The sequence below is a fragment of the Ailuropoda melanoleuca genome, chromosome 4 (assembly GCF_002007445.2).
Source record: "Ailuropoda melanoleuca isolate Jingjing chromosome 4, ASM200744v2, whole genome shotgun sequence".
Classification (NCBI taxonomy): domain Eukaryota; kingdom Metazoa; phylum Chordata; class Mammalia; order Carnivora; family Ursidae; genus Ailuropoda; species Ailuropoda melanoleuca.
Window position 1 is genome coordinate 56,851,853 of NC_048221.1, and position 20,911 is coordinate 56,872,763.

General features: G+C 62.3%; 1 protein-coding gene across 1 annotated transcript in view; it reads right to left on the minus strand.

Annotated features, from left to right (window-relative positions):
* Window positions 1–20,911, minus strand: part of PLXNA1 (plexin A1) — a 38,012-nt gene that overhangs the window by 11,103 nt on the left and 5,998 nt on the right. The window contains exons 3-17 of the mRNA XM_034657257.1: window positions 11,551–11,691; window positions 10,504–10,604; window positions 10,030–10,153; window positions 9,777–9,930; window positions 9,368–9,467; window positions 7,809–7,923; window positions 5,262–5,462; window positions 3,258–3,354; window positions 2,993–3,186; window positions 2,740–2,891; window positions 2,532–2,652; window positions 2,108–2,244; window positions 987–1,154; window positions 434–527; window positions 21–260 (exon numbers count right to left, since the gene is read on the minus strand). Of these exons, the coding sequence (XP_034513148.1) occupies window positions 21–260; window positions 434–527; window positions 987–1,154; window positions 2,108–2,244; window positions 2,532–2,652; window positions 2,740–2,891; window positions 2,993–3,186; window positions 3,258–3,354; window positions 5,262–5,462; window positions 7,809–7,923; window positions 9,368–9,467; window positions 9,777–9,930; window positions 10,030–10,153; window positions 10,504–10,604; window positions 11,551–11,691 (2,139 nt within the window). The remainder of the gene's footprint in view (window positions 1–20; window positions 261–433; window positions 528–986; window positions 1,155–2,107; window positions 2,245–2,531; window positions 2,653–2,739; window positions 2,892–2,992; window positions 3,187–3,257; window positions 3,355–5,261; window positions 5,463–7,808; window positions 7,924–9,367; window positions 9,468–9,776; window positions 9,931–10,029; window positions 10,154–10,503; window positions 10,605–11,550; window positions 11,692–20,911) is intronic.

The window sequence follows — 20,911 nt, forward strand, 5'->3', positions numbered from 1 at the left end:
CCCGGCTCACGGCGGCCCACCTTGAGGATGAGCGGGGAGCTGGGTTTCAGCTCCAGGAGGCCAGTGGGACTCAGCGGCTCCAGCACAGGGTCCGGGTAATAGAGGAAAGAGGAGGTGTTGAGGACCAGCAGGGCACGCACGTCGTCCATGACAAAGCCCAGCTCGTCCGGCCGCTCCCCCAGCTCCGGCGGGCTGCGCGTAGGGTTGTCCACCGACGGGGCCCGGCACACCATGGTGGTGTCGTTGTACACCAGGCAGCTCTGGGGACGCAGGCGTGGACGCTGGGCCGGCTGCTCCCCACACGGAGTCAGGCCCAGCAAGGCTGAGGGGTTGCATGCATCCTTGCCTGCACGTGGGGGCCCCCACCTTCCTTTCCTGGGGTCCCTGCCTCCCCGCAGTGGCACACCCTGCTAGGGATCCCGCGAGGACTCACGTTCTCCCTCTCAACGCCTCCATACTTGGCCCTGATGCGGGGTTCACGGACAGTGGCCAGGTTGGTGCCCGTGACCGTTAGGAGGGTCCCTCCGCTGGAAGATGAGGTAAGAGGTCATGGGGGGAAGCTCTGCCCAGGCCCAGCACACACAGGTAGGGCCAGACACGCCAGTCGGCTCCCCCAAAGACAGCTGACAGGTTAAAACCCCTGTGCACCGGACCTCCGGTGGCACCAACCACGTCTCAAGGTGGACACGGTCCATCATCCTGAGAGCCGTGACTCTGGGCACCTTGTGTTCATTTGATCTTTCTGAAGAACTCAGCATCACAGAATTTTGAGGGCAATCTGTTTCCATGACTGGCACGAAACCGGGTTGTTGCATCCAGGGCACGGTAGTGCTGTGGGTCTCCACACACCCGTTCTGATTCTCCTCCCACGCCCGGCCAGTGTTGAGAAGCAGAAAGAGAGGCGGGTGCAGGAGCCCTACCCGCGGCAGGCGCCACACAGGGCAGACGGGGTCGCCGGGGCTCAGGGCGGGCTGGGGGACACCCACCTGTTGATGCTCCACTCGGGGTCAATCTTCAGGATGGTAGGGTCCTCTGTGTAGTTGTACTTCACCTCTGGGTTGGTAAGCTGAGCACGGTTGATATTGATGACGATGGGGGCGCTGCCAGGGCTCTGCCCAGGGGGAGTCAGACACCGGATCTCTCTGGAAGTCCTCCTAGAGAGGCCGGGGGCACAGTGAGGACACAGGTGCTGGGACTCGCTCACGAGGTAGGCTAAGTGTCTAGGCTCCATCACAGACAGGCGTGTGGGCAAGTTACTGGACCTCCCCAGGCCTCACCTGCCCACCTATAAGATGGAGCCCCAACGGAACCCACTCCACATAGCCAATGACCATTACAGCCACTTTCCCGTCAGCCCTTCCGAGGAGGTAAGTGTGTATCTCCCAGAGGGCCACGCTCAGCACGAACTCTCACGAAGGCACGTGAGGCACATGCTCTCTGCCCCTCTCGCCCCATTCTGTCTCCTGATCTGAAAACAGAGCCAACCCAAGCCTGGGCCGTGAGAAGGCAGAATGAACTGGCCAGGGTGGAGGGGGTACTTGGTCACCCCCAGCGAGCATCAGCCAGTCACCGCTTGCACCTGGGTCCCTGTCCCCTCAGCTCCTTCAGCACAGTGGAGGCCCCACAGCCGCCAGACCCGCTCCTGCAGCAAGGCTGCAAACACCAATAATTAGTCTGATAGCGGATAATTACCACAGGAAAATATTTAAAGGGCCGTTCCATTATCATCTCTAATCTAAAATTATCCACTTCAAGCCTCAAGGCTTTTGTCAAGATTTCTTTTTACTCTCTTAAGAATTTTTTTAAAATACTTGTGTTCCCAAGGGATCCCCCTCACCCTAAAACAGGGCAGTTGTGCCCGCCCCTCAGGTCTAGGCCCCGCCCACCCACAACCCTGCCCACCCTGCCCTTCCCACTCTAGGAGGTAGCCTGTCTCCATAGTAACACTCTCCGCCTCTGGTTTCCATAGTGATTACCCCAGCCAGGCTCTCCACACCCCCCCTTGTTTCCTGGGCAACAGGAGGGGGCGTGCAGCCATCTGAACCAACCAGCACCCAGGGAAGGTATGCCTTGCCCTGGTCCCCCACGCCCCATGTGCACCCCATACCAGGAGAAGGAGCAGGGCCGGCCACCAACAGACACAGCCACATCACTGCCCGCATTCAGGTGGCTGCCCTCGATGCCAATCCAGGTGCCCCCCGAAAGAGGCCCTCGCGCAGGGCTCACCCGGTAGAAGGTTGGAGTCTAGAGGAAGAAGGGACTTGCTTGAGCAGCAGGAAAAGCCTGCCCTTCAGGCCAGAGGCCTGCTTGCACCTCCAGCCGTGCCCCAGGCCCTGTGTGCACACGGGCTCTCACACGAAGCCCACAGGCAGGGCCCAAAGTGTGCAGGAGGGACCTGGAGTTGGGTCTGGAGACAAGGAGGAGAGGGGAGACCAGAACAGAGGTGTCGCTGGATGAGGGGACCCACAGAGGACCAGGAGCTCAATCCAGCCCTGCACAGCTCCCCCTAAGCCACCGGGAGGGGGGCTTACCACGAAGGTGAAGCGCTTGGGTGACAAGGCCCGGTAGTGGGGGGAACAGTCTCGCACGCACACCTCCACCAGGGCATCGTGAGCTCGCACTGTGCTGGCGTCCCCAATCTCACAGACGATCCTGCAGGGCGCCAAGGGGCCTCAGTGGGCTGCGGGGTCCAGCCCGGGTGTCGGGGCGCCCCTGCCCGCCCGCCAGGGCCACACTCACTGCTCGGCACTGATGTACTCGCTCTCCACGGGGCTGCACAGCACCTTGCCCACACGCACGCCCAGCCGCACGTCCTCAAAGCGCAGGCCCAGGTTCTCGCCCGTGATGGTGAGCCGCGTGCCTCCCTGCCGCGGGCCTGTCTCGGGGAACAGCTGCGGAGAGGCCGGGGCTGGGACACCGGTGCGGTCCGCAGTGGGCTGAGCAGGGCAGGGAGGGGAGGCGGCCGGGGGGCGGGTGCCGGGGGGCAGTCTACCTTAAGGATCTTGGGGTCGGTGCAGCGGCTGCTGCCGTGGCGGGCATGCATCCAGGCGGCCGGGGAGTCGGCGGGGCAGTGGGGGCGCAGGGAGCAGCGGCGCTCGGCCACACACCAGCCGCACTCGAAGCGCGGGTCGGCCTTGAGGCACAGGCCACAGCTCTCCCGCAGGGCAGGGCACTTGTACAGGTGGGCTGTGGGGAGGGACGCGGTCAGCTCGGCCCGCCCTCGGCCCCCCCAACCCCAGGCACCCTGCCCAGCTCACCCTGGATGTTCTGAGGGTTGTCGATGACAAAGTTGCCGTTCCACACCACCGACAGGTTCACGGGCAGGTCACTGACATCACTGCCCTCATAGGAGTACTGTGGGCAGTGGGTGGCAGGGTGGTCAGGTCCCATGCACCGCCGAGACTCTGGGGTTGCAGGCCACTGCCCAGGGTAGCGGGTCAGGGCCTGCAGCCCCTCCTGGCTACCTCTGGGACTGGCCCCCGGGAGCGGGCTTGGCAGGACAGTGAGGAGGCTCTGCCCGTCCAAAATGGCATTTCCAACCTGGAGCCGGAAATCCCACAGAGCGGCCCACCCTCCAGCCAGTGAGATGGCTAGGCTGTCACACCCAGTTCTGCCTCGGCCTACCACCCTCTCCCAAACACACACACACACACACACACACACACACACACACACACACACACACACACACAGGGCTTCCTTCCTGGTGGCCGGAATCCCCACTCTCCAGGCAAGCCCATCCCCAGCAGTCCCATGAGGCACACCCTCCAGGGTGACCCCCCCCCGCTTCCTCCTGTGGTCTGCCCCAGCAGGGCACCAGAACGTCCCAGCTGGCACCCTTGGCAATTTCTCAGGGATTCTCTAGGGACCTGTTTCTTTGTCTGCTGAATGGATTCAGTAATCCTGACACCAGGACTGCCCTAAGGTGTAAGATGTGTGCCCCTGAGTCCTGGGCATAGACTGGAAGGAAGCAGCATCAGGGAAGGCTCTGCCCTTCCACCCTCCAGGCTGGGCTGGGCTTGGGGACAATACCCCTCCCCCAGGGAGCCCAGGGCCCAGCACTCCCAGCTGTGTCCCACTTTCTGCAGCTGAGGACCTCCACTCCATCCCAGAGCAATTCATCACTATTTTATCTGCAGGAATTTAATTGGATCCTATCAAATTCCCTGGTACTCCCTTTTCCCTTTCAATACAGTCACAGGAAAGACAAATGTGGGCCGGGGGGTGGGGGGAGTGCAGGATAGGGGGACAGAGGCTCGGGGACGGCAGAGAAACAGGGCAGCAGAGACATGGACAGACAGCCAGAGAGCAAGGAGAGGGTGGGAGTAGCCAGGCCACGGGAGCCAGAGAGAAGCACTTGGAGGGCACGACAGAGTGAGGTGACAGGATGGGAAGGACAGGACAGGTGGAAGGTGTAGGGACCTCTCCAGCCCGGTACAGGCCACAAGGGCCTGGCCAAGTGGCTGACCTGCCCTGGGAGGCTGCTGGGACCCCCAGTCCACTCCGTTGGACACGCAAGGCGCTGGCCAAGGACCCACCACCATAGGCAGGAGGCCAAACCTCTGAGAGGCCTCCCCTGGGATTCTCTCCTGACGATTCCCTTCTTGAACAAAGGGGAAACCAAGGCCTGCCAGCCATCACAGAGCCCACCAGGGGAGAGCTCGAGCCCGGTGTTAGGACCACCAGCTTGACAGCACTCCCTCCATCCACCAGGGAAGAATGGGTGTCTGCAACGATCACGGTCACTAAACTCACTGGACTTGACTAAAGGCTTTTGAACTGTTACCCTATCAGATTCTAGACTCCAAACGTGGCTGCTCCCTGGCCCTCGGGCAACACTGCCAACTACCACGTACCACGCCAGCCACGGCGAACGGTTTCTGGGTCTGGCCACCAGAAAGGCTGAGCGCCTGGGCCCATAGCCCTGACTTTGGCCCTCCTGGAATCATGGGTGAAGCTGGAACGCGTGTGTCCCACCCACTAGCCTGGCCTCCTCGCCATATCCCACAGCGTTTGTCTAACTCACCCTCTCCCATGTCTATGATGTGCTCCCACCAGATGTCTGGGTGGCTCTTGGCACATCACCCCCTGCGGCCTTCTCACCCACACGCCCCGGCACGCCGGAGGATGCCTTCTGAGCCATGTCCGGCACACCTGCCTGTGCCCTGTCTCTGTGCTAGGAGCAGAACCCGGGTCCTAAGGCTGCAAGGGTGACCAGCTCCGTGGAGCATGCGGGGTCCCCAGCAGCCCCCCTGCCTCACCGAGGAGTTCTGGCACTGTAGGCTGGAGCTGTTGAAGCGCAGGGCAGTGACGCGCGCCGGGCTCCCCGGGATATGGAAGAGGCACTCGTACCCACGCTGGCCCGACTGTGGCTGCGGCAGGTTGCGAGCGGCCAGCGTGATGGGCTTCACCACGCCCACCGGCACGTAGATCTGGGTGGAGGGCAGGATCTGCGGACAGTCCTGAGGGCAACAAGGCTTCGGCTGAAGGGCTGGGCGCCAGGAGCAAAGCGCGCCCTACCCGTGGCCCCAACCCGTCTGTGCACAGAGCACACGCTGGTAGACTGAGGACCTCAGAAAGAGCCAGCTGGGCTGGAGGCGGGAGGCCTGGGTTCTGCGCCCACCGGGCTGTGGCCTCTCCCCTGTGCACCCAAGTGCCCTTGCGGAGCTCTAGGACCCTGCCGTTCAGCCACCGAGGGGGTCCCATCTGGCCCACAGCTGAAAAGGCCCTTGTGGTAGAAGCAGCTGAGCGACTAGGGCGCTTGGGGCTGGGAGCTCTCAGCTGGGGGCCCAGGGAGCAGGTAAAAATAGCCAGAGCTGGGCAGGAAAACAGCCCGGGCCCCCAGGGCCAGCATCTCGGCAACAATGACTGATGCAATGGCCCAGCTCCCTTGCAGCACGGCCCGCAGCAGCCGTCGGAGGAGAAGGCCCCGCGGGAACTACGCTGAGCTGGGCTTTAAATAGAGATGCTGAAAACAGGCCGCAATCCCCAAGCCCTGTGCCAGCTCCCCAGGAGGGCCCAGGCCCGGGGCTGGCTCTACCACGGTTGTGGGGGCCTGAGGAGGGCGCCTGGGCCGTGGCAGGGCACAGCCAGGCAGGCTGACTGCTAGCTGCCGGGTGTGTAGGGGTGCTCCCCCCGGGGAGAAGCGGGCGATGAGGACTTGCACGTAGAGCCACCGTCCGCATGTTCAGCTGCGCACACCTCCACCAACGCTTCCCTGGCCCTCGAAGAGGTACCCCGGCCAGCCCCCACGCCCAGGGACCCTCCTGCTGCCTCCCCAGCCCCCCGCTGCAGCTCCCAGACCCCCAGCAGTGCTGCCTCCTTCCGGCCACCAGGACTTGGCTCCTGTCGCCCCTCAGCCCCATACCTCCCTCTACAGACAGCATCTCTGCTCCCCAGGAGGCCCCGATCGCTCTCTCTCGGGGTGTGGCCTCTGTGCCCATGTCAGGCTGGAGTCTGGCTGAGGCTATGCCTTGGCACCAAGCTCCTAAGAGGCCACCCCACAAGATCCAAACCAAAACCAGAGATGGGAAGAAGAAAGCCTGAGGGTGAGGAGTTCAAGGCCTTCTGAGCAATGGGACTGGTCAAGTTTGGGCCTGTGTCCCACTCCTTAGTAAAGTCCCCATAAAACCTGGGACTACAGCTGAAGAGGGCATATCTGTGGGATGAGTCCCTTCCCCAACCTCCCTGGACCCCAGGACCACCCACAGCCCAACACTGAACGTGCAAATCCCACAGGAGGGTCCTCGCATGCTGTTCCACTGAGGCCCACAATAGCCTCCCTGAAGTCCCCAGACCCTGGGGTCACTAAGCAGCTTCCTGCTGCCCCACAGCCCCTGCCCACCTTCATGACGCCTTTGCCCAGATCCTCACGTGAGCCACACTCCCAGGGAAGCCCACTATCCATCCCCACAACCTGGCTCTCACACCACCTGCTCACACAGACACCACCCCCCACCCAAATGCCCAAGGTCCCTGCCTATCCCTCACCTGCCCCCGACTGCCACCCTGTCCCGTGATGTGCAGTGTTACACCAGGGAGTGGACAAAGGTCCAGAGGGTGACAGTGGAAGCTGGCCAGGGGAGGCTCTGTGAGGAATGGTATGTCCTCTGCTCCCCCATGCCCCACAGCCAGCAGGACCTACACCCTCCTGCCCAGTTCAGCCGACAGGCCTGCCGTCTACTGCAAAAGCAAGGGTCCTGGCTTCCAGGCCCAGCTCTGTGCCCTCAGGCTGCACCTGGGGAGCCCTGCATCCCCACTCCCTGCCTGGCAGGTGCCTGGGTCGGCCGGTCCTGGTTCTGAGAGCCTCGGGTTCTAGGAAAAGTAGCCTGGCTGTTCATCAATAAAGTCAGAGCCTTGCCCAGGCCCCACAGTAAGTACTACCTAATTACTATCAATTACTACGCAGTAACTCAAATGACTCCAAGAACCAACCAGCTGCCCTGCCAGTCAGTCTGATGGGCTCCCTCATCCACACGATGCTGGGCACCGGGACTTTCACACCAGCCAGCCAGGCACCTCACGCTCCAGGCTCCCATCGCACTGGGTGGACCGTCCCCTCCCTGCGTCGTCCCTTGGGCATCCCTTTGGTCTGCAGCCCCCAACTAGAGGCCCTGGTCTGAGGCCTTCCCTGAGGGCTACAGAGCAGATCCAGTGACCACCCACAAACACAACTGGCTGGCCTCAGGTCAACACAGCCTCGAAGAATGTTCCTAACAGCACAGGCCATTAGGTCAGCATCCCCGCCACCCATGGGAGCTCTCGAGCTCTCGAGCTGCGAAACCCCCAGCTCTCCGGGATGGCCTTACCTCAGACACATTGACACGGCCCTCTATAAAGGCACAGTCGGCGGCGTTGTGTGTGCACACGTGGCGGTATTTGCACCAGTGGCAGGGGAAGGAGCCATTGACACAGGATAGGCAGCTGCAGGGAGAGGGCAGGGCGGTGAAACTGGGGCGGCTTGTGCCTCCACCCAGCAGCCACATGGGGCCGCACTAGCTCCCTGCTATTTCTTCAGCAGCAGATGACAGTGCACCTCAGGGCCTTTGCACTGGCTGCTCCTCGCCTGCTCAGAGAGGCCCGCCCAGTGCTTCCTGCCCTCTTCGCTGCTTTCCTTCCAGACTGAACACCTGACAGTCCGCCCCAGTGTCTTCTGATGGAACCTTCCCAATAACAAACGTCTAAAACCTGTGGTGTCCACTGAGGTGACCACTGGCCACGCCAAGCCACACATGACAATCAGTGCTGCAAAAAGTGTCGCTGCAGACATGGAACTGCATTTTAAATTCCAATTTCAATGAACTTAGGAGGTAAGCCATCGCTGCAGGGCCCCGCAGAGTCATTGTAGACAGAATGTGCACCCCACGTGGCAGAAGCTTGGCTGCTTCACTCCTTCATGTCCCCAGGGCCTGGACAGGGCCCTTGCTGCGCTCCATCCTGCGCAACCTCCTATGGCTGGCACTCTGTCATCTCCACAGCTCCTGTGGCACCGCTTCCCCTGGAGAAAACCACCTCTGCCTTCTCCCAGGGACTTTCCAACCCGCCGGCCACCCCGCTTCTCCAGAGGCCCTCCACCCCTCTGGCTCTGAAGTTCTGCCCTCTGCTCCAAAAATCCCAGCCCAGCTAGGCAGAGATGTGAAGCTGGCTAATACCAACCGACCCCCCCAGGCCCTCTGTGGGCACCCAGTCAGTCAGTCTGCAAGTTAACAAACGAAGGCCTGGTGAAAACCAGCTGCCTCCAGCTCCGCGGCTGAACCATACCTGTGTGGGCCTCCCACCCCCCCACCCCCCTTGCTGGCCTTCCAGGCTGGCTCCCCTCCAGGTCAGGCTCGGGGCCGGGCCCAGGGCCCCAGCTTATGGTGGGACGCACAGCAGGTCAGGTGCTTCCCCCATTCTTCCTCTGATGCCCCAAGACAAGCACACCAGGGCAGCAGCAGGGAGAGCTCCCACTCCCAGCTCTCCATGCCCCCAGCCCCACCTCCAGGGGCTGCTATCCACCACCACCAGAGATGACCTGGACCCCTATGTGTTCCTGACCTGGGCCTCTACCTGTTCCTGAACACGGACCCCCGTGTTCCTGAGCGGCCGGCCCCGCCCATGGCTTGGCCATCTCCCTCATGGTGACAAAGCAGCTTCCCTCAGCAGGCCACTGCCCACACCTCAGCAGCTTGCAGGAGGCTGGGAAGGCTCTCCTCGTTAGACTCGTGCCCCTCACTCCCTTAGCTTGCCCTCTCTGAAGCCCCGGCCCCGGGCTTCTCTCCGTCAGGCCTGTGTGCTGGGGGAGCGGCTCCCACCCTAAGCACTTGGCCGCACGGTGCCATGCCCTGTCCTGCTGGGAGCGTCGGGGCAGGAGGGCCCGGACACTCACGACTGGTGGACGCTGCAGTTGTAGAAGACGAAGTCCACGGACGCAAACTTCTTGCCCGTCTCCTTGGACTTCAGGTAAAGCTTGACCACCCGCTGGTCTCCTGCAGAAGCAGCACAGGCCCGTGTCACCAGGATCACCCGGGGCCACGGAACCTGGCACGGCAGGCCCAGAACAGGGACAGGCCTCACCAGGGACCTTCCCCGCCACCACGTGCACAGCCCCTCGCCACACCCACGCCCCTCAGACCCCGAGGGCCTCTCAACACACTGGGCAGGCACCTGTGGTCCCTGTCCCCAGAGCAGGCATCTGCTCCTTCCCCTGCCACCCTACAGGAATGTGTGACACCCATTCCCTGACCCATAGGACAGCTCCAGGAGCTGCCCTGGCCCCAGCCCACAGCGGCATTCACCCTGGCCTTGCGTGATGGGTGCCACCTCCCTCGCGGAGGGCGAGTGGCAGTGGATCCGACCATCCTCCAGGATGCTCTCGGACTCGGTGAAATCCTCGAAGGAGCAGTTGACGCCAGCAGAGAGGTCAGGCACGTTCCAGGCCTGCAGCACAAGCTGGGGCCCCCACAACAGGAGGCCTCGGTGAGCAGGCACCCGCGGCCCCCCTCCGCCGGTCACCCCCACCCGCCCCCGCACCCGGGCAGGTGTGCTCACCGGAACCTGAGACATGGTGACCGACACGTTGCGAGGCTGCACTGTCAGCTGCACGCACTGCAGCAGGTCCGAGGTGAAGTGCTGGGGCTCGTCAGCCCGCTCACAGGCGTCCTGCCGGGAGCAGCTGTGGGCAGAGGGCGCCGCGGCTGGGCACAGGGGAGGCAGCCAGAGGGCTTCCCGAGCCCGCCAGCCAAGGCTCAGTGGGCTCATCGTCACCCACGCTTGGGGGAGCCCAGCAGCTTTACTCTCTACCCCATCTTTACTGGGGTGAAAGTGGGCTGGCCATCACTTAGCCAGTCCAGGGAAACTGCCAAATGCAGAGCACCTCGCCCAGGGAAGACCAGAGGCGCTCAAAGGGGAGCTGTGACTGCCCAATGCGCACGGTGAGGTCATGTGGGGCTTTCCCAGGTCAGAGACTGCTAGGCAGGGGTGTCAGGGCCCTCCAGTCCACCCCTGCACCCCATCCAGACTCACATGCTATGCAGGACACACCAGCCGCAATGGGGGTCCCGTGAGCCCAGGCACAGCTCGCATGACGTATACTGCACACAGCTCTCCACAGGCACCCGAGTCACCTGGCAGGATGGGAACCTCAGCATCAGGTCCAGAGACCCCTGCCAGCCTCACCTCCTCACCACCGTGTGTTCCCTGAAGCCGGCCCTGTTCCCATGTATGAGGGGAGCCCCCATCTCTGGCCTTTCTCCAGCATGGTCTATTCAAGGCTGGTCCCATGACCCTGACTTGGCCAAATCAGGCCAAACAGGCCGGGTCTCTGCCCTGGGAGGCAGTGGCCAGGAGGCAATAAGCCGGTGCAGGTGAGCTACCCATAGGAGAACTGACAGTTCCAGCCAGAGTTACTCCTCCCATCTGTCTGGACTCCGAGTTCCCCATGGGAGCGTGGGCTTGTGAGCCCCAATCCTAAGCGCAGACGCAGGCTGGGCCCTGCTAACCCTCACCTCGCCTGCTTGGCCCTGAGATCCTCCGAGAGGTGGAATAACCTGATGGCTGGGAGAGGGGCAGAGGAGAAACAAGAGCTGGCCAAGAAGGGAGGCCTGGCCTCACCAAACCCATCCTCACCTGTCCCACCTGCTCACCCTCTTGGCTATCATGGGGTCACCAGGTTGAGAAGGGCAGAGGCTGGCTCCAAGCAGGCTAGGCCAGGAACACAAATGGATGGCCTTGACGAGCAGGGCCAGGCCAGGCACCAACCCCATGGAGACAGCTGCCTGAAGGCCTCATTGGGCAGATGGGGCCAGGGCTAGGCTGGGCAGGGCCTTAGCCCAAGAACTCGGAGCCCCAGGTGTATATTCTCAGCCCTCGAATGACATCACTACTCTGATAAAGCTTATTCAAATATCTGTTCCTGTGAACATGCAACTCTTCAGGGAGGAATTCCAAGCCTGACTGGGCCAAATCTGGAGCCAGTGTGGACAGAGAGGGCCAATGACAGCCATGCCCAGCTCCTTGAGGGTAGCCCCCCCACCCAAACCCACCTGATGTGTCCAGCAGTGGGTCACTTACCTGCTTTTCTGTCATAGCATAGAGATACTGGCGGTCAGGGCTGAGGACCAGGTCACGCAGGATGGGGCTGCTTTCTTGGGCCACCACACTCTCATACGCCAGGGCTGGCCGGCCACCAGGGTTCGCCAGGTCCACCAGGATCTGGGGCAGCAAGGGCCTAAGTGGGGCTGTGCCAATGCCTTTCCGCCCCAGCCCCACGCCTACTTAAGGACAAGGGTCTGGAGCCCCTGCCCCGGCTGACCCCCCCCTCCCCCCCAGCCCTGCAAGAACCAGGCCGAGGCCTCCACCCACCCCAAGGAGGCTATGCAGGCAAACTGTGGCCCGGTAGGTGGGTCCTGACCCTAGCCCCTTCACCAGTCAACAGAGGGCCTGGGGACAACCATGACCCACCACCACCCATCACCAGCTGTAGAGCCAAGCCCAGCACAAAGGCAGCAGGAGCCCCTGGGGCCAGGCTGGGTGCCCTGGAGGAAGAGAGGTTTGTGCAGGGGGTGGGAAGGAATGACGAGGCAGCAGGGGCCTTAGGTGAAAGGAGATGTCCAGTGTGGCTGACGGAGAAGTAAAACCGGGAGACTCCGGGGCAGGGAAGCAGCATAGGAGTGAGGGGCCAAGCCATGGTCCCGGAGTGGGGTACACCCCCGCAAGGAGGCAGGAGGGCAGACATCTCATCGGCATGGAAATATATTCCAGATCCCAAACAAACGGGGCGTTAATTAGCCAGCTCTTCTCTGCAGCTCGCAATGCTGCAAGTATTTTTAGTTGCTTTTACCAAACAAATGTATTTAATTAACAGAGAGACCCAGGGGGCTTTCCAGAGATGGGCCCCATGGGGCGGTGTCTGCCTAGCCCAGCCGGTCCTGGGCAAGCTCCCAGGGCACAGAGTAGCCGGCCCTGCTCAGCCAGGCCCACCCTCTCCAGCTGTAACCAAGTGGCCAGCCCACCCCTCCGCCTCCGCCTGGGGCCAGGGCTCAGGCTGGGGCTCAGCCCAGCACCCCTTCTTTGAGCCCCCAGACTGACAGGACAGGGCAGGTCTCACCAGCTGGGGTGGGCCGCGGAGGCAGCGAACACCCCGGCTCCATGCTGGCTCGGGGCGGCCAGCCAGGGTGGGGCGCTGTGTCTCTGGGCCAGAGGCTGCCGGCTGCAGGAGAGGGGGAGGGCCGCATTCCTGAGAGCCCGAGGCCACCCCCAACATCCGCTCAGCTGCCTCCCGGCCAGGCAGGCAGGCTTAAGTCAAACCAGACCCGGAAGAGCTGAGCCCTGAGCTGGGCAGGGGGAGGCAGCCATGGGCTGGGCCTGGAGCTGCCCAAGTAGCTTGGGGCCTACAGAAGAAGGGGTGCCAGGTGAGGGTCCACGGCAGCCCAGCCTCAGCGCCCTGGCGGGTGGGCGTGCACAGGACCCCAACCTATACCCAGCCGGTCCCACAGAACTCCTGCCCTGCTGGGGTGGGCAGCCAGTGGGCAGTTGTTGCTCGCAGGGAGCCCAGAGTCAGCTCCGCAAGGTGGCAGGCCCAGGCCAACATCAGCCACGGGAGAGGTCAGGGGGGCCAGGAGTACAGCCTCTGGACCCACACTGCCTGGGCCCAAGCTCCAGCTCAGACAACCCCAGCTGTGCAACTGAGGTGGGGCGCTGACCCTCTCTCTGCCTCAGTTTCCCTACCTGTGAAATAATGATGACAGACACCACTCCCCACGTCAGAGCTATTCTGAGAATGAAATAAGGACCTAGCCAGTGAGCCAAGAGGGGACACAGGGTGGCTGGGCGCCAAGGCAATCCCCAAACCCCAGCAGCCACCCACCCAGGCCTGGCAAGGCCAGCCTGGACAATGGCCAGGAAGCAGAGGACAAGAAGGTCAGGAGGGCAGGGCAGGGCTGGGGTGCAGGCCAGGGCACCAGCAGGACCCAAATCTCCAGACCTAGTCTCAACTCAACTGATTCAAATCAGGACTCTGAATTTTTCCAGAGCCTGAGCCCCATCCCTGCCTCTTGTAGCCGCCCAGAAGCCCAGGCCCAAGCCCAGGCCTCCCAGCACCCTCCACCCAGCACCCCCCCAGTGCCCCAGTGTGGCCCCTCACAACCGGATACCTGGGACTTCTGCCTCAGAGGCCTTGACAGCCACGCCTGACCAGAGCTCAGCCCCTTGCACGCGGGAGGTGCTCAGAAGTGTCTGCTGAACAGGGACACTCGGGGGGTCCCAGTGCCTCCCACCCTGACCACCAGGGGCCGCATGGTATTCAATCTGACCACCCCCCTCAGCCAGGCTTGCCTTCCCCCTCCCTGCTGAGGGCTGAGGGCATGGGTGGCCTGGATATCACATCAAGGGGCACCCACAACCCAGGAGGGCACAAGGGAAACATTCTAGGGAAGGGCGCACCCAGGGGGCATACCAGCTCTGAGGCATGGAAGGGGGCAGGCAGAAAGCACACCTTCTCCCCAGAGTCCTGGGGAAAGCAGGAGGGGAGGCAGGCCAGACGCAGACTCTGAAACGTCCCGCCCCTGGGCCGGCAGCGTGCCGACTCCGACAGGTGGCCCCCAACAGCTGCGGTGGGGAGCAGGCACGTTCAGCTGTCCGTCCACCATGCATCCATCTGTCCACCCACCTGCCCAGCACTGGGCAGCCCCAGCCCTTACACATGTATAGGCAGGCCCCAAGGAGACAGGACATTTCTGGAGGACACAGAGTGAGTGGGGGTGTCAGGGAGGCAGGGCCAGCAGGCCAGTGGGTGAATATGATGTGGGTGACAGGCCCCATGCTGTGCACCGAGTAGCCACAGGCCAGGCTCAGCAGGGCCCCTGCATGCACACATGTGACAGTCGGATGGGGTGGAAGGTGTCCAACCCATGAATGACTAGCACTCAGGATATGCCTGCTAGTTCCCAGCTGGTTTTCAGGCTGCAGGGCCTGTGTCGTGCAGGCAGGTAAACTGACACTTGTGAGGGCCTGCCAGAGGAAGCCAGGGCCCTGGGCCACCACCTGCACCTGGGAACACAGTCTGCTCCAAAAGTGGGAGGGATGCAGCACGCTGCCAGGAAGGCATTCTAGGGAGAAGGGGCGTGCAGGGCGGGCACAGGGCCAGGCGGCTGGCAGGACAGCAGGACACATGCTGCCGGCAGCACACGCGCCGATGCCACTCCCTGGCGCACAGCTGTCCAGTCGAGGGCCACCCACCTGGGGATGGCCCACCCTGGGGCAGCTGGGCTTGCAGAGCACACAGGAGACTTCCAGCATCCCCTGGTATCTGCCCTGCCATCTGCAGCTGTCACCTCTGTGCTCAGCAAACCTTGCCCCAAAGACCACTAGCACCTTCCACAACTAGCCATGACCACCTTTCTTCCCACATCCCACCACAGAAAAACCTCAGGACCCAAACCCAGCTCTGTCCCTCTGCTGTGGTGCCCTTCCCAACAGCTGCCGAGAAAGGACCCCTCCTCCCCCTGCCCAGACGGCTGGAGGGGAGATGTCCAGTCTCCCAGGACATGCCTGCTGGGCAGCACCAGGCCCAAGCACCCACCCAGCCCTGGCTCTGACCCAGGGGGAAACAGCCACCCCCAACCAGCCTCTGCTCCAGCCCTCCGGCTCCACCCACTTCTCCAACCCGGGGTTTTCCCCTGCCCCTCTGTACATGAGAGAGTCCCCTGCATTCTGAGCTGTCAGCGCCCCAACAAACTCTTGGTGCCAGGGCCCAAACACTGTGGGCCACACACCTACCACCACCATGAGGCATCACCTGCCCCTTCCCACAGACAGGCCAGCGGGTCCCGGGGGGCCCAGGACACACGGAGGCGGGGGTGGGGGGAGTCCTGCAAAGAGAGCCCTGTGCAGGGCGAAGGAGAGGCAGCCGGTGGCAGGTGGGCAGCCCCTGGCTCTGGAGGTCCAAGCCCCAGGCTGGCCCAGCTGGCTGCCCCCGCACCCATCACCGCGTGGCTCTCGCCAACTGCTGCGGCCCGGCCAGGTCAGCTGTCCGTCCAGCCCAGAGCCAACAAAGAGCCCATTCTCTGGGCTGAGGGCGGGCAGGGGCACCGGGAGGATGTCTGGGCCATGTAGGCTGCTTGCCAAGGCCGGCACGCGCCCTAGCCGCCCGGAGGCAGGGGGCTGCCCAGCTTGGCCCCAACCAGGGTGGGGAGAGAGTTCCCTCCCCTGGTACCCCAGAATAACAGCCCTCCTGTCCCTATCTGTGCAATGGGGCTTCACTGACCGAACCAGGCAGCAGTAGGACAGGACCCCAAGTGATACAACAGGCAGAAGATGGGGGACAGCAACCAGTGAGCCACCTACGGGGCTGGGACCCCACGGGCATCTCCCTCCTCCAGTACATACAGCTGTCAAGCCTGTTCCCAGCCCCCTAGGCAGCAAAGCGGTACTGGGAGGGGCCGCTTGAGGGCCAGGAGCCTCTTTCACTCTCTCCTTGAAGGAGCCCATCCTCTCTCCTCCTTCCTGGTCAGGGGCCTGAGGCTGAGGGCCCGGTGAACCAGCTCCTGGCCCTTCCTCACCCTCTCACTGCTGCCACAGGATTTCCCCCTCCTCTGGCTGGGGGCAGGTTCCAGGCCCCTTCCTGGGACCGTTCTCAGAAAGGCCAGGAGAAATTTGATACTGGAAAAGCAATTAAGAATTTCCTCTTGGCGGTACTTGGGTAATTAAAACACGATTTGCAGGAGGCCCGATGGCTGTAATTGGGCCAAACACACCTGGTGAGACTGGGGGAAGGGTCCGAGGAATCTTGTCTTTTACAAGCCTAGCCCTCAACACAGAGAAAAGCAGACACCAACCAACATAAACAACGGTCCTCCTTGACCTTCGGTCTCCTCCTCTGCCGACAGAAATCCGCCTCATGGTGCTGTGTGAGAGTACAGAAGCTCACAGTGCCAAGAGTAGGGGAGGAAAGGCTGTTTGGAAGCTGCCTGGAAACTGGGACCCCAAGGCTAGCGGCTGCCCTGGGGTATGTGCCCCACTGCCGTGACGGCCTCACAAAGCTGGGCCACAAGGCGACACAGAACACACAGCCTTCCCTCACACACCTCTGACTGGGACTGTGCTCGGCAGCAGCGACCGTCCAGCTGATGCCCTTGTCTCAAACCCAAGAACCATCCACTGCCCTTCCCATCCATGACCCATGTCACCCACGCTACTCCCAGCCACTGGGTCCCCAACATGAGCAGACAGATGTAAGCCCCTTTGACTTTCTTGAAGCCACCAGTCCTCTGGCTCCGTCCCCTACCCAGGCAGACCTCGGAAGCTTCTCCTGGACTCCTGCCCCACGATGCCGAGCACCACAGGGTCACCAGTGAGCTGCCCACCACAGACACACCCACCTCAGGGCACGCGGCGGTCAGTGCAGTACAGGCCGCTTCTCCTACGTCCGCAAGCACGGGAGCACCTCCAAGCTTTGGCCCTGCTGTTCCTTCCTTCCAGAACGCCCCTCCTGGCAAATTCCCCAGCTGGGCTGTTCCAGGCTCTGTACCCAACTTGCTGTGATGCCAGGAGTTCTCACACCCTGACGCCTGAGAAGGCGGGTCCTGGGTCGGGGTCCTGTCTGCCCATGGGGAGGGGAACTACGCATTGCAGACAATAATCTGGGGCCCTCATGAGGCCACCCCCAAACCTAGGCACACACAGGACTGGGCACAGGGCAGCCACTGCCAGCCTGCCCCCAAGAGCATCATTCTTGTTCAAGTTGCCTGGGTGCCCCTGCTAGAGCTAAGGTCTGATGAGCCAGACCCCACATGGAGGCGGGACCCTCCATGCCTGCCTCCGGGCAACCGCTGGCCATCAGATGCAAAGAAGCAATGCTCGTGTGGCACTGGCTCTGGGACAAAGGGCTGGGATGTCAACAGACAGACCCGTGGGGGAATGAGAGGTCCCTGTTCCCTTCTGGCGCCGCCCACCATGGCCAGCCATGCCCAGGGGAACCAGAAAAAGAGTAGCAAGTCCTCTGTGACACACAGACATCCCTAGGACACCACGCAATGCCACCCACAGGTTCCAGGGACCACATCCTTGGCAGGCAGGGGTAGGGCACCCACGTGGCCCCTCAGGCACAGCAACTAAGACGCACAGGAAGCAGGCGGCTGGGACCCCTCCACTCTCCACCACCAACTCTCTGGGGGTGGGAACCCCAGCAGCACGCAGCGGCCTGCCATAAACGGCCGGATGCAGATCAGCCACTCTGCCAGCATGACCACACTGGACCCTGCAGACGGCAGCACAGGCAGCCCTTGAGATCCGGGGCCCAGAGATCAGAGGGGCCCAGCAGACCCACGCCCAGGGAGCAAGCCGACAGAACACAGCCCTGCACCACAGCACGTGTGCGGCAGCCCCGCCCACCACGGACCCATGGGATACAACGCTGCACCTGCCCAGAGAGGAAGGACCCCGAGAGGGCGTGTCTGCAACACACACCGTCGTCACAACCCAGAACCAACCAGCAGTGGGCAGCTGGGCTGTACCTCACAGACAGCAATGAGAAAGAAAGATGCAGACGGCAGGCTGCATGACCCGCGAAAAGCCCCCATACCGGCAAAACAGCCCTCAGGATGGACGTCACCCACTTAAGTGAACTTAGGGAACAGGGGACCTCCCAGGGGACAGGGGGCCTGCTGCACTTTGTGTGACATGCTCCAGGCTGCATGGCCACAGCTGTGTACTTTCCTGTGGGCACATCCCATTTCAGTGTGGATGTCGGCCATACACGAGCCGCATGCAGGACGCTGGGGACCTCCCTGCCCCCACCCCCACCGTGCTACAGGATGCTGCCTGCATGTGCTCAGGGCTCACGGTTCAGCACAAGAATGTCTGCAAGCGCACAGCCACCAATGGTGCAGGCCACCCCTTGGAGCCTCTGTGGGTCTGTAGACAGCAGGTCACTAGGAGTCAAGGGCATCCACCCCCCACACACAGGAGATGCAAATCCATGAGGCCACAGGCAGTAGAACGGGAGGTGGTGACACTCCTCGCAGCTGGGGGGTTGGGGGGGTTGGGGGTTAGGGGCCTCGTCCCCCAGCATCTCTCTCAGGGCCAATATTCTGCCCCCAGTCCCACAGGGGCTCCCCAGTCCACCTTCTACACAGACTTGGGCTCGCGGAGCAGGGACCCCTGGTGGATGCATGGCTCAGGCTTTCACCCAAGACAGAGAGGTCCTGGTGCAGGGACCCTGAGAAGAGGCCACCAGCCACTCTCAACGGGTCTTGAAAACACTACTGGACTCTGAATTTCGGTGTCCTATGAGGAGTGGGAGTGCTGGGGGGAATGGAAGAAGCATCCCAAGGGAAGCTTCTAGAGCCATGAGGGCCACTGGAAGGTAAGAGGTCTCCCCGCCACTGGCAGCCTAGGCCCAGAGCAGCACCCAGCAGGTGCTCAGCAACCGCCAGCACAGCTGGGATGCCAAAGTCAGGTCAGAGCAGGTAGCTCCAGGGGCCAGACACAGCCAAGGCCTGAGTACACAGGGACAGTGGCCTGGCCAGGCCCCTGCGCCAGGGTACAGGTGCAGCGGCCACAGCCCTGTTTCTCCTCTATACAAGGGTAGCCACACAGGAAAGAGTGTCAACCTCCCTCGGGCCTCCCGACAGCCCCAGGAGGCACAGCCCCCCAGTGTCTGGGGATGAAAACCAAGGCCCCCCCAGGAAGGAGCTTCACCATGGCAGGCCTCCCTGCGAGCCACACTCCCAAACAGCCCAGCCCCTTGGGGTCCTACCCCAAGGCCCAGCACCCTGCAAGCCAGTGATGCCACAGCCCAGATCCCCATAGTCATAAACTGGTAGCCCACAGCAACCTTGGGTCGGCCTGTAATGCTTTCTAAAAATGTGTCATTAGCTGCCAATGCTTAACAACAAGAGATCTCACACAAAATATGGATTTCCAGATTCTCTTGAAAAACCAATGCTGAGGCAGACGGGGCCCGCTTTCCCCCTGGCACAGCCACCAGAGAGACAGGGCTGTGTCCCTCAGCCTAGCCCTGAGCCCTGTAGCAAGCACAGTACCAGGGCCAGGCTGGCCTGGGAGTGACCCAGGACCATCCCAGCCTATAGCCCACACATCTGCTTTGCAGAAACGGAGAGGCCAAGAAGGCCTCCAGGCTGGGGTGGGGAAGGGAGGGCACCCACTGGCAGGAGTAAAGGGCAGGGCCTCTCCACACCCACTCTGAGTACCTGAGCTGACTCAAACCAGGGGCCACCCACGGGAACTCCTGCCAGGGTCCAGTGGTCCCTGGTGGCTACTTGGGGTGGGGGGGAAAGTGGTACATGCAGGACTGGGGCTCTGGGGGGGTCAGCCCAGGAGGACGGGCTGCCTCTGTTGGTGGGAAGGGCAGCAGCTGGCAGGCAGGGCCTCTAGGGAAGGCCAGGGGAGTCAGGGAGCACCCCCAGCCAGCCCTGAACAGCTGAAGTTGGCAGGTCTTAAATTAATCGGCTACAATTTTATACAACAACGTTCTCATTCTTGGTGGGGCCTGGCAGAGGGCCAGCCGGGTCCCTAAAGCTCACCAGTTACTTCTTAAAGCTCAAGAAAAACCAGGCCTGGGGAAGATGGGGGCATGTCAGCACAGCAGGCCTGCCCCTGGGTCAGCAGTGGGCAGGAGTCCCCAGGGACCAGGCCCCAGCATGTGATCAGGATAGAGGACGAGAAGCAGGGAGGGAGCACAGCGCTGGACTGGGCTAGACCAGAGCTGCTCCCACCCTCAGCCTGGGTCAGGATGACACAGTGGGGAGGGTGAGGAGGAGGCAGGAGAGGACATTCTGCCAAAGGCTGGGCCCCATGCACAGCAGGGAGCAGGAGTCCTGCACAGTGGGTCAAGGCTGGAGGCCTAGCGTGGAGGCCTGGGGAGGTTATGGAGGTGGGACTGGAACTCCCTTTCCCAGCCCCTATGCTGCTTCAGGCCTCCAACTGCAGACATGCCCCAGGGTTTGACAGGGGGTTCAAGGACACCACGGGTCCTAGAAAATGGACAGGCAGAGAGAACAGGACAGCTGTGCTGCCCATGGGAGCTGGATGGAGCTGGGCCTGGTCTGAGGACCAGGCAGTCCCTGGTTGATGTGCTGGGCAGTGGGAAGAAAGACCCCTGAAGGTTGGCAGCTCAGGGCAGGCATGGGCAGTGAGAAGCTCCTGGAGCAGGGGCTGTCCTGGACTCCAGGCTTCTTTGGTGAAAGGACACTGAAATAGAGGTCCCCATTTCTTTCCCCCCAGGGACCCACAGGACAAGGAGGGAGCCTGCAGTTATAAGTGAAGACCCTGGGGCCAGTAACCCTGGGCACATGCTGCTGCCACTATGTGCCTCAGTTTCCCCATCTGTCAAATGGATGACAGAGTTGTTGTGAGGACTCGGAAAGGCACCATGACAAGGGAGAGCTAACTGCACTCCTGAATGGGACAAGTG